This window comes from Herpailurus yagouaroundi, unplaced genomic scaffold (assembly GCF_014898765.1).
Source record: "Herpailurus yagouaroundi ecotype Mexico unplaced genomic scaffold, PumYag 28, whole genome shotgun sequence".
Taxonomy (NCBI): Eukaryota; Metazoa; Chordata; class Mammalia; order Carnivora; family Felidae; genus Herpailurus; species Herpailurus yagouaroundi.
In genome coordinates, this window is record NW_024412376.1 from 116,070,409 (window position 1) to 116,082,995 (window position 12,587).

At 30.8% G+C, this 12,587-nt stretch overlaps 1 protein-coding gene across 1 annotated transcript in view; it reads left to right on the forward strand.

Moving 5' to 3' along the window:
• TECRL (trans-2,3-enoyl-CoA reductase like) overlaps positions 1 to 12,287 on the forward strand; it is a 98,273-nt gene extending 85,986 nt beyond the window's left edge. Inside the window, exons 9-12 of the mRNA XM_040482290.1 lie at positions 6,917 to 6,974; positions 10,410 to 10,495; positions 11,033 to 11,078; positions 11,936 to 12,287. Of these exons, the coding sequence (XP_040338224.1) occupies positions 6,917 to 6,974; positions 10,410 to 10,495; positions 11,033 to 11,078; positions 11,936 to 12,063 (318 nt within the window). The 3' untranslated portion in view covers positions 12,064 to 12,287. The remainder of the gene's footprint in view (positions 1 to 6,916; positions 6,975 to 10,409; positions 10,496 to 11,032; positions 11,079 to 11,935) is intronic.
• Positions 12,288 to 12,587: the final 300 nt, after the last annotated feature.

Here is a 12,587-nt window from a genome sequence, read left to right on the forward strand (position 1 = left end):
ACACAATATCAATCCAGACACAGACCTATACCCTTCACAAAAATTAACTCAAAATGGATCACAGACTTAAGTGCAAAATGCAAAACCATAAACCTCTTAAGAGTTAGCATAAGAGAAAATCTAGATGACTTTAGGTACCACAATGACTTTTTCGATAAAACACTAACAAATGATCCAAGAAGAATATAACCAATAAGCTAGGCTTCATTAATATTAAAAACTAATGATCTCCAAACGACAATATCAAGAGAATGGGAAGAAAAGCATAGACCTGGAAAAAAATATTTGCCAAAGACACATCTGATAAAAGATCATTATCTGGAATATATAATGGATACTTAAAATGCAAGAATAAGAAAATAAACAGCTGAATTCAAAAATGACACCTTACCAAAGAAGATATACAGATAGTAAATAGCATACAAATAGATGCTCCAAGTCATATGCTATCAGGGAAATGCAGATTGAAATGAGGTAGCACTACAAACTGATTAGAATGGCCAAGAATTTAGAGCACTGATGGCACCAAATGATGACAAGGATGAGGGACAACAGCGACTCTCATTCATTGCTATGGGAATGCAAAATGATCCAGCCCCTTTGGGAAGCAGCTTGGTGGTTTCTTAAATACACTTTTACTGTACTATCCAACAATTGTGCTCCTTGTTTACCCAAAGGAATTAGAAGCTTATAACTACACAAAACCCTACAAATGGATGTTTATAGCAGTTTCATTCATAATTGCCCAAACTTGGAAGCAACTAAGCCAAAGCAGGTGAATGGATAAACTACGACACATCCAGATAATGGAATATTATTCAGTGCTAAAAAGTAATGAGCTGTGAAGTAATGAGAGGACATGGGGAAAGATTAAAGGAATATTAATTAATAAAAGGAGCCATTTTGTAAAGGCTAAATACTGTATGATTCCAAACAGATAACATTTTGGAAAAGGCAAAACTGTGGAAACAGTAACAAGATCAGTGGTTGTCAAGGATTGAAGAGAGAAATGAACGGGAAGAGTGCAGAGAATTTTTAGGACAGTAAAATACTCTGCATGATACCATAATGATGGATATATGGCAATATACATTTGTCCAAACTTAGAATGTACAAACAATATCAAGAGTGAGCCATATAATGCAAACCATGAACTTTGGATGATTATAATGTGTTATTGTGGTTCATCAGGTGTGACAAATGTACCACTCTGGTGGAGGATATTGATAATGGGAGAGCTTATACATGTACTGTAGCAGGGAGTACATGAAAAATCTTTGCACCTTCCCCTGGATTTTGCTATAAATGTTAAACTGCTCTAAAAAAAGTCTTAATGAAAAAAGTATCATTTAGTATATATATTTTCTGATAAATCCATAATTAACATATTGGATATATTTACTCTGGAATACAATACATGTTATCCTTTCTTATATAAATGTATATAAATGAGTTTCATAATAAAAATAGAGATTAGGAGTTGAAATAAATTATTAGAATATTATGATCATAGTGATATAAATTATCATGTTATAAAACCTATGCTAAAACAGTATAATATTGGCTTGCATTATCAAATATCATGTCTGTGTGAATATATTTTATCCCTAAGAGAAGAAACTAACTTCTCAAGCTTATAATAGTTGATACATATCACAGATGAAGCTTTCCATAATTATATAGTGATCCAATATTTCCCTTGAAATATTAAGATAAAATAAATAAGACACAACTTATAATAATAATACTTACTAGAAATAGAAAAATTAAGAGCTGAAATGCAAAACACACCTGATTGTCAGTGTTAGAAACATTTTAGCAGATTCTATTTTTTAATTGTATTAATAAAATGACCATTACATTGCTCAAATGATAAACTTACATCTGCCAATAACTAATAATAATGATAACATATATAACATATATGAAACTTTGGGAAGAACAGATATAGACAGAAATAATCATTTTAATTCCTATAAAAATATTACTACATCACAGAATAAAGATTACTGACTTTTACAGTGGAAACCAAAATAATTTTACTAAGACAAAATACACAGTCTGACTATTTGATGGCTACAAATTCTATATTAGGATGTTTAGAGTTTGTTCCCTAGGTGCATAATTTTCGCTTATATAAATAGAGAATGCTTCACTTGATGAAGCTTTCAAGAAAGAACATTACAGAAATTAGCAACACAAGAAACAACAGATGTTGTTGAGGATGTGGAGGAAGGGGAACTCTCTTACACTGTTGGTGGGAATGCAAACTGGGGCAGCCACTCTGGAGAACAGTATGGATTTCCTCAAAAAGATAAAAATAGAACTACTCTATGATCTAGCAATTGCACTGTTAGGTATTTACCCAAAGGATACAAAAATACTGATTTGAAGGGGCACATGCACCCTGATGCTTATAACAACATTATGAACAATAGCCAGATTATGGAAAGAGCCCAAACATTCATCAACTGATGAATCAATAAAGAAGATGTTGTATACATCCACCCCCCGACACACACACAATGGAATATTACTCAGCAATCAAAAAGAATGAAATCTTGCCATTTGCAACAATGTGAATTGAGCTAAAGTATATTATACTGAGTGAAATAGCCAGAGAAAGACAAGTGCTATATGATTTAAATCATATGTGGAATTTAAGAAATAGAACAGATGAACATAGGGGAAAGACTCTTAACTCCAGAGACAACAAACTGAAGGTTCCTGGCAGGGAGATGGGAGGGGGATGGGCTAAATAAGTGATGGGTATTAAGGAGGGCACTTGTGATGAGCATTGGGTATTAGAAGTAAGTGATGAGGGGTGCCTGGGTGGCTCAGTCGGTTAAGCGGCCGACCTCGGCTCAGGTCATGATCTCGCAGTCCATGAGTTCGAGCCCCGCGTCGGGCTCTGGGCTGATGGCTCAGAGCCTGGAGCCTGCTTCAGATTCTGTGTCTCCCTCTCTCTCTGACCCTCCCCCGTTCATGCTCTGTCTCTCTCTGTCTCAAAAATAAATAAACATTAAAAAAAAAAAAATTAAAAAAAAAAAAAAAAAGAAGTGATGAATCACTAAATTCTATTCCTGAAACCAATATTACACTATATGTTAACTAACTGGAATGTAAATAAAAACTTTAAAAAAAAGTGGATCTCTGCAAGTTGGCCTTCTTCTAGACATTGGTCATAGGCATCCTTACCATAATGACAACATGCTATGGACTGAGGTACAGTACCGAGTAGTAAACAAGAAGCATCTTTACTACTGAAATTCCATATATTCTGATCCAATCATGTCTTTCAATATGGAAACAGTGGGATTTAATGGTGAATATTTTGATAAAAATTTGGACAACCACACTTCTGATATAGTAACTAAAAAGTCCTTTATGAGCTATTAATTTGATACTTCCCTGCCCCATATGCATATTGTTAAATATTTCTTAAGGTCTATATATTTATCTTTAAGTTTTTATTTAAAGTCCAGTTAATTAACATACAATGTGATATTAGTTTCAGGAGTACAACACAGTAATTCAACACTTACATTACCCAGTGCTCATCTCAAGTGCACTCCTAAATTCCATCACCTATTTCACCCATCCCACATTGTTAAATATTTAGTAATACTAATTAAAAATAAAATTGAAATGTCAAAGAACTGAGAATACTGAGGGTGCTGAAAAAATAAAAGTGTTTCCATTTACTTCCTAAATCAAAACACTCAAGGAAAAGATTATTTTCTCATGTAAACACTGTGATACTTTCAATTAGCTGACAAATTTATTTTTATACTTATCAATATAATGTTAACGCTCAAGAGGAAAATGGATTATTGAATCACTAACACCCTATTATTCATATAGTATGACGCAACATATAGTCAAGCTACTCAATAAAGATTATATGAAACAAGCAAAAATAAATTTTTTTTAGATTTACTTTAAGCAACACATATACTTCCAAATGAAAGTACATTTGAATTTTCATTATTTACTCTTCTAAAATTCTTTTGCAATTAAAACAATATATCCAGGGAAGTAAAAAAACATTAACTATGGTAAAAACCCAAAGAGCATAAAATTTACTATCTTACCCATTTTTAGTGCACAACTCAGTAGTGTTAATTGTATCCACATTGTTGTGCACAAACTCCTAGTGACTTTTAAAATCTAGGTCATCTTGTTCTTTGTAAGTAAGGTGATTCTGGCAATGCCCCTGAGTTGCTGATCTCTCTGTGAATGTGTCTGGAAAATATAAACTTATTTTTTAATTAAACTTTTTGAAAGAAGGTAACATTGTTCCAAATTATCAATTTGTATGTGAGCAAATCAAATGAAATATTTTGAAACTCATTTGTTCTACTACTATAATGCAGGAAAACTGCTTCTTCTTGCACGTATTATTTAAATATAATTTTTTTCTTAAAATATCTGGACAATGTTTCCTTGGCATTTTTTCTTATGTTCCTGTGTACTTATTATCTACAATGTCTTTACCATCGGTGTTACGTAGGAATCATACACAGTTCACAGTAGATTGCATCTGTATGTTTTGCTACATAAGATAATTCAAATTTTAAGTAACGTAAAAATCAAACCTAATGATAGCAACTTCCTCAAGCTTTATTTATGAAATTGTTGTGTTAACATATAATGTGCCAAATGAATACATCTAATTTAGAAAAGAATCAATCCAAGAGAAATATATAAATCATATGGAAAAATGTTCCAGTGTTTCACATTTAATGTGCTTCTGAAATTTTATTTGGTAATAGAACCGTATATTGAGTTTTATAGCACTGACTGAATTTTCTAATCTTACTCAGCCCGGATCCAAGAGGAAATTATATCAACCACTTCTGTTTAGGGCAGTTAGCCTATAGTGGACTCATTCATTCTTCAGAATTTTAAACCCAGTGCTTAAGGTGAAAATTGAAAATAGTCACATTGCTCTTTAAAATCCATTATGGAGTTGCTAAGTTGATGATAAGCTAAGTATGTCTAGGCATATGGATATAGCTGATGTGTTTTTTTATTTTTCTCTCTCCACCCCTGGAATGTATATAGATATGCATTTCATCGGTAGACAACAATGGACTAGTTGGCTTATTTACAAGTTTTTTTTAATCCCCTTCTTTTATTTTTCTTATTTCAGTATGTTATATGTTTTATTTTGGGGCTGGGCCCTTCATGGGGCACATAATCTTAAATTATGGCATTAGTTACAGCTATTTTAGTGGTCTGACTGAAGCCTAAAAGCTCTTTTTTCCATGGCCTATACTTTGGGTAGAAGATTGATGTTTCCATATTTAGCTGTAAAAAGTAAGAAGGAGAAAATATTTTGATGGTTGAATAAGTATAATATATTGAGAATCAAAAAGTGAATACATTTCACCAGAAGAAAATCCATATTTCTAAAATATAATTTGTTTACAAAGATTTGCTAAGGTAATTTGCTTATTAATACTACTTACTTTTATCATATATTCCATTGTGTGTTTGGCACTGTGAGTGATGAAAAATGAGTATGACATTCTATTTGACTGAAAGATGAGCAAAGGTATTAAGATCAAACAAACATAACAAATTATTAATTTGGTAATTATATGTTTTGTAGTGTAGCCAATGTGTGACACAGAAATTTAGAGAAGATCAATCAATGTAGGATCATTCTCTGGAGAAGTTTTTAACTGATGATATTGGTAACTAAAATTATCATAATTTTATTGGGCAATTCATATGTCAGACACTGGATTTCATTTAATCATCCTCAAATAATCATCATGAGATAGGAAGTAATATTTGCATTTAGGTGAAGAAATGAAATTTCAAATGTCTTAATCACGTAATCTCTAATAAGTAAGTTAAAAGATGTGCTTTTTGAACACAAATTAGTCCAACAAAAGTCCACACTCTTAACCACATTCACCTACAAATAAGTTCAACTATAAAATTATTATCTGAAAATGTGAAATTCAACTTTGATTCCTAATGATAACTTGAGAAACTAGGAGCTTCTTCTACAATTACAAAATGTGAATAAACCGATACAGAAATTGTTGAAAAGAACAAAATCAGATATATTTTAAGAGATTAATAGCATTAAAGACACTGAGTTAAAAACATGCTCAATTATGGAATATATTACAGTAAAACTTTGGGTGACCCTAAACGATAAAGGTTTTGAATAACAATCTGTTATTAATACCATAGTATTTAAATGTTGAATACACACTTTGTGTTAATCAGATAAGGCATGTAACTTCTGGGAATACATGTTGCAAATTGGGAACATTATTAGCCCTCCCCAACCCCTCTCCAAAGATGTTAGTAACACAAGCTTCTTAGAGGGTCATAGTGGCCTATTTACAGGGACATGTGGAGTGTGCATGATCAAGGGGCCAGATGACAGACAAGCAGCAAGTGTCTTGGTGGGACAGTACCTCTTAGAATAAATTTTCTAAACTGAGCTGAATCCACCTGGGAATCACACTACCACCCTTGAAGTAGTGCTGCTGTGCTAATGAATTTAGAACATGTTAACCTATGCCAAATCTATCTTTCCCGACGTGACTTACCTCTTCATAGCATGCAAACTTTACCTACTAAAACAAGTACAAAGCATATAGTCAGCAATGCCTGATTAACAAGGAAATTTGAACCTAGTTATCAAAAGGTGTCAATAATATCTTCAAAGTTTCTACCTCAATGTGACTCATTATGTTAACTCAATATATATTCAACAGCTTTTTTTATTGTTATAATACAACATGTCCTCTTCTTGCAATTAGAGTAATAATATGTCTCTTGGATCTTTGGAATTAATATATTACATGGACATTAGTATATATAGAGAGAATACAATTTTTAAAGAGGAACAGGTATACCACAGTGAAAACTTTTAAATGTTTTACAGATTTGTGAAGCTGGAAATCATTTCATCAATGTAATTTTGTCTCATCCTAATCACACAGGTTAGTCCCTTTTTCTCTTTATCTTCTCTGGTGTGAGTTAATCTAGTGTGATGTTAATTATTACTTTCAAAGCCTTAAGTGAACACTTTTTTAAAGCAATAGTTGGAAACATTTAAGACAATATGCCCCAAGGCTAGCCCCTTTATGCCTAAGTTTTTCAAATTTTGAACTAAATCATATTTCCTAATAATGGTTTCTCTAAAATGAAGTATGCATGCCCTCCTCAGAACAAATGATAACCTCACTTAAATATATGAAAAAATAAAGAGATATTACTAATAAAGGCAATATAAAATTCAGTGATACAGATCTAATTTCTTAACTCTCAATCTTGATCTAATTTGCATAATAATGGACACAATCTCACTATATTTCAATTGACTTCTTAAGCTTTTTTCTAATAAAAGTGATCATTGTTTAGCAAATACAGTAGCTATAAAAAAATAGCAATGCCTAGGAGGACATTTTGAATTCAGTAGTTAGTTAAAAAAAAATTTTTTTTAAATTTACACTGTTTATCTAAAGCTTTTCTTGGTAAATCAGTCCTGTCATTCAGGTTTAATTATATGTAAGGATTCACACTGTTTTTTGTACATGATACATGATTATATTATACTTTCAAATAACAATGGTCAACATTTGGATTTCATTTTGTTATCAATCTCGCTGAAAATATAAACGTGTATTTGTCTCAAGTATGTTTTAATATCTACCTGAATGTCTTAACATTTTCTTGCCTTGCATATTTCTGGCAGTCTGGTGAAATATTTTCCAGAATAATACTTACACATATAGAATTAAAAAGGAAATTTATTATGTTGGTATATTTGTGAATGTATAAAAAAGCCAAAATATATAACATTTTTATTACATTACATAATCCTGTGATAACTACTCAACTTCTTGAGTATTGATGAACATATAGAGATAGAGATAGATACATAGATATCTAAAATAACTATACTATGATTTGAAAATATCTGTACTCTCTCTTGCTGAAAAATGTTAACAGATTAATGCCAGTACTATAGTGGTTTACTGTCTGCTTTTGCCTTACAGTAGAGCCTGCATTTAATTAAATGGTTGGATGCCATTTTTATCTTATCTATATTCATGATTTACTGAGTTCTCTTTGGATGTATTTGAAGCCTAAAAGTTCTGATAGTCTGATTTGTTTTTGTGTAGAAACACAATACAGTCCTATAAAAATACTAACATTACCAAAGTTATGAATATCACTAATTTTAGTCTTGACTATGAACCCTTAACAGCATTACCTTGCTCAAGTTTCTTCATCTTGTCTGGATTCTGGTATCATTATATGAAAATGAAAATTTCAGGGGTTCCTGGGTGGCTCAATTGGCTGGGTGTCCCATTCTCAATTTTGGCTCAAGTCATGATCTCATGGCTTGTAGGATTGAGCACCTCCTAGGGCTCCGTGCTACTCCACGGAGCCTACTTGGGACTCTCTCTGTCCCTCCTGTGCACTCTCTCTCTCTCTCAAAATAAATGAATAAACATTTAAAAAATAAAGAAAATGAAAATTTTTAAATCATCATATTTCTAAAGTCAAATGTAACTTTGGAATTGTTCAAATGAAAAAAACTTTTTTTTTTTTTCTTCAGGGTTCACTCCGCCTTTTATCTTGCTTGTATGTTGCTCTTGAGAAATCAGAAATCTAATCTTCTCTTCTTTGTTTATTGACTTGATCTTTTTGCCTTCAGACTGAAAAGAATTTTTCCTTATCACTACATCTATTAATTTTGTGAGGTGTGTCTCAGAGTTGATCATTTCAGGTCAGTTTTCCCAGATACATGATGTAATTTTCCAGGACACTGATTCATGTCCCTTTTTTTAGTACCAGAAAGTTTTGTAATTTAAAATTTGTTTTGTCGCTTTGTGGACTGGGTCAGGGGGTAAATTGTATATGTATTATATTTTATATCTTATATATCTATCACTTTCTATTTTTTTCCTTCTTGTTTGCTTGTTTTGGCTGGTTTTGTTCATCTACTTAATATCCCCTATTCTAGTGAACATTCTACTCTTAAGAAAATTGAAAAGTCTATATTACTGAGATGATTTTTTTTTTCTACAATTTCTTTCTTGAGTTCAATCAACTCTCATCTTTTCTTTTTTTCTTCCTGTTTTGGCCATATCTATTTTGAGTTTGGGAATTCCCTTTTTTTTTTAAGTTTATTTATTTATTGTGATAAAGAGAAAGAGAGAGCACTCACACACGTGCATGAGCAGGGTGGGGGCACAGAGCAAGAGAAAAAAAGAATCCCTAGCAGGCTTTGCACTGTCAGAGCTAGAGGCTGATGCTGGGCTCCATCTCACAGGTTTGTGAGATCACGATGTGAGCTGCAAGCAAGAGTCCAGGGCTTAATAGACTGAGCCACCCAGGTGCTCCCTCAATTATTTTTCTTTTGATGAATATATAGGCATTACACAAAGACATTTACATGAATGTTATCAAGAGAATATGATATTAAATGGCATATGTATTTATCTTTATCTTGAAATGAGCAGTACATGAAATCTGTACAGTACCTAATATATTTTTTGTTGATATTTTAACAATAGATACAACTCTGAAAACAACATACTGGCATTTAATTATGACTTTAGAATTATAACTAAAAGAGATTCGTTGATGTGTTATCCAATTAAACTTGTTATGGAGAATAAACAGTAATTTTATAATTCATATTTACTTTTATAAATGTCACAGCTCAAAGTTCAACTTGAAATCATTTTAATATGCTACCTAAAATATTTCTTGAACAAAATTAAAAGGCAAAGAATCACAAAAATCAAGTGACAATATGCTAAGTATAATGAAAATTGTAAATAACAACCCTGATTGCTGAGCAGAAATAATTTATGTGGTATTTCTGAATATTAACTATGGTGATATTCATTGTAATCCTCTTATGAGAGATTTTTCACACTTTTCTGATATAAATGACATCCTTAAAAAATTCCTTTTGGATTTTCACTAATTAAATTAGAAAGGGAGGTTTGAAGTATTAAACAATCTCAACCAAAAATATCTTCTTTGACACTAAAAGAGAAGAGGCATGCAATTGTTAAAGCATATTTACTAATTGTAGTATGTAATTCAGCTGCAACTATTATGATATGCAAAATAACATTTTTGTATTAAATTTTAAAGAACTGATTATCATGGTATATTGTATAAATGTATGGCAACATAGCTGTAGACATAGACAATTACAGGTATATTGTTTTAGTCAAAAGGCCGTAGCATTTCAAACTGGGACTCTTCTGAGTAATTTGGGAAGTTGGTTCTATAAATAATTGATGACATTTTATGTGGTGTAAGTTGTTTTAGGGAATTTAGAGTTATATAATACATATATGATTAAATTGCAGTATGTACCATCATTGATATTTTATTCTTTCTAAAAGGAGTTAATGCCTGTTTTCCAAGTCCAAATTATAACCCCTTCACATGGATGTTTTTTCTGGTTTCATGTCCTAACTACACCTATGAGGTATGCTATTTATGTATGTAAATAATTAAACTTTATTCTATGAGAAACTAAATGTATGTGTTTCTATATTTACAAGTATTAAAGTTTAACATATATAATTATACAGAGGATTTATCTGTATATATAGGCATAGACAGAGATATAAATTATGATATAGTTTCAATTCGAGTTATAGGCATGGGAAATTGGAACATTTATGTAAACTACAATTTTCCCTGCAGAAAATGAATATCTTTCCATATATATATTTTTAAACAAAATTTTATAATTTTCATATAAAGTGTCTTGAGATGTTTCAGGATTCTGTTTTTTATCAAAGTTTTTGCAACAATGTCTTTCATTTCTTATTTTATGAATATGATGCTGTTTATGGGATTCTTTATCATAATTAACAACAAAATCTTTATTTGGGGAAAATGTATTTCTACCAGTAGTTTTTCTATCGTGTTTTAAGCTTCACATTACCTATTTAAAACCACAAATGAAAAATTCCTAGATTAATCATAGTATTTTTAAATTTATGCTTTAAAATAACAGATTGGATCATGGATTAGTTTCACTGTCATGACACAAACACTGCCAGGTAAGACCTTGGTTATTTGACATTTAAGTAAATGCTCCTTTAGGATAAGTGATTTCTGAGAACAAGTTTCTGTAGTGCTAAAGTTTGGCATTTTTGCAAAAGGATTTTTTTGCTTTCATTTTTACCTTTATTTTGGATATTTTTAGCAGTATTAAAATATATTGGAACAAAAATCTCTAGGTACTTATGGCTTAATGTAGCCCAAAAAAATTAATTAAGCAAAAAGGATTTAGTCATAAGAAGTTGTGTTAATAATGCACTTCACTTGAAAATCTCTTTTATGATGAATATAGGCATATGTATGTGTTATGTCCTTCAAGTGTTCATGAATGTCTCTGAATGGAAGGCTGGGACCATGAGTGTGTAATCTCAAATGCTGGGCATTTTAACACACATAAGAGAGTTAAATTGCATTGAACTTCATGTATTGGAAAGTATATGGATTACATCCATTTCACACATTATTTATTTCACTATACAAAATTTTTAAATCATAATTTTTGTGGTTTGCCATATGCATGTGTGTAGACGTATATTATCTGCATATAGAAAACTATTATTGAACAATTCAAAGAGATAACAATTCCTTATTTGGAAATACTTTGTGGCAGTGGGATATAAAAAATGTGGATTATTTTGAACTCTGCTATATACTTTCAATGTTTCTTCAACTATGCAATAAATATGGATGAACATATATTATGCTAAGCAATTAATATGAGTAAAGAAAATTGATATAGAAGTATGCAACATTTGAGAAATATTTTAAGAGCTACATAAGATAGTTTTTTTCCCAGTATAACTGGGTATATTGATCATAGAAATAAGAAAGGATAATTATTTCTTTTTTCTTCTAGTTGGGATTTTTACACTTCTGATGAGTATCCAGATGTCTTTGTGGGCACAAAAGAAGCATAAGATTTATTTGAAGAAATTCAATTCTTATATGCATAGAAAATCAGCCATGATTCCATTCATACTGTAGTAAAAATAACTTATCTCATGTATATAAAAATAGTATATAAATTCACTAAATCAAACTTGGTCAATAGTTGACTATTATGTAACAGAAATTCAAAACAAACAGTACTTTTATTGAATAAAAATATTAAATGGTAGATTCTAGCTAACTTTAGAGTAGTAAACGAGGCAAATAAAAAGTAGAAACTGTAGATACAACTAATAAAAGATACATCCAAATATTTTCAAGGGATTGGTCTTTGAACAAAGTAGATTTTCTTACTTCATTAAATGTTTCATAATACTATCTGCTTAAAACAATTAAAATATCTGAATTATAAACTAAAAATTTGTGATTTTAAATCACCTGAATTTTACACATTTTGATGGTAATTTATTATTTTCTTTATTGTTTAGCATGTTATTGAAAAGTATAATATGTCACAGTAGTATTTCAATTTCTAGTGAAAATTCTACCAATATTAAAAGTGAAACATAATTTCTCATGAATCATATTTATTCATATATACATTGTATGTTGTCATTCTG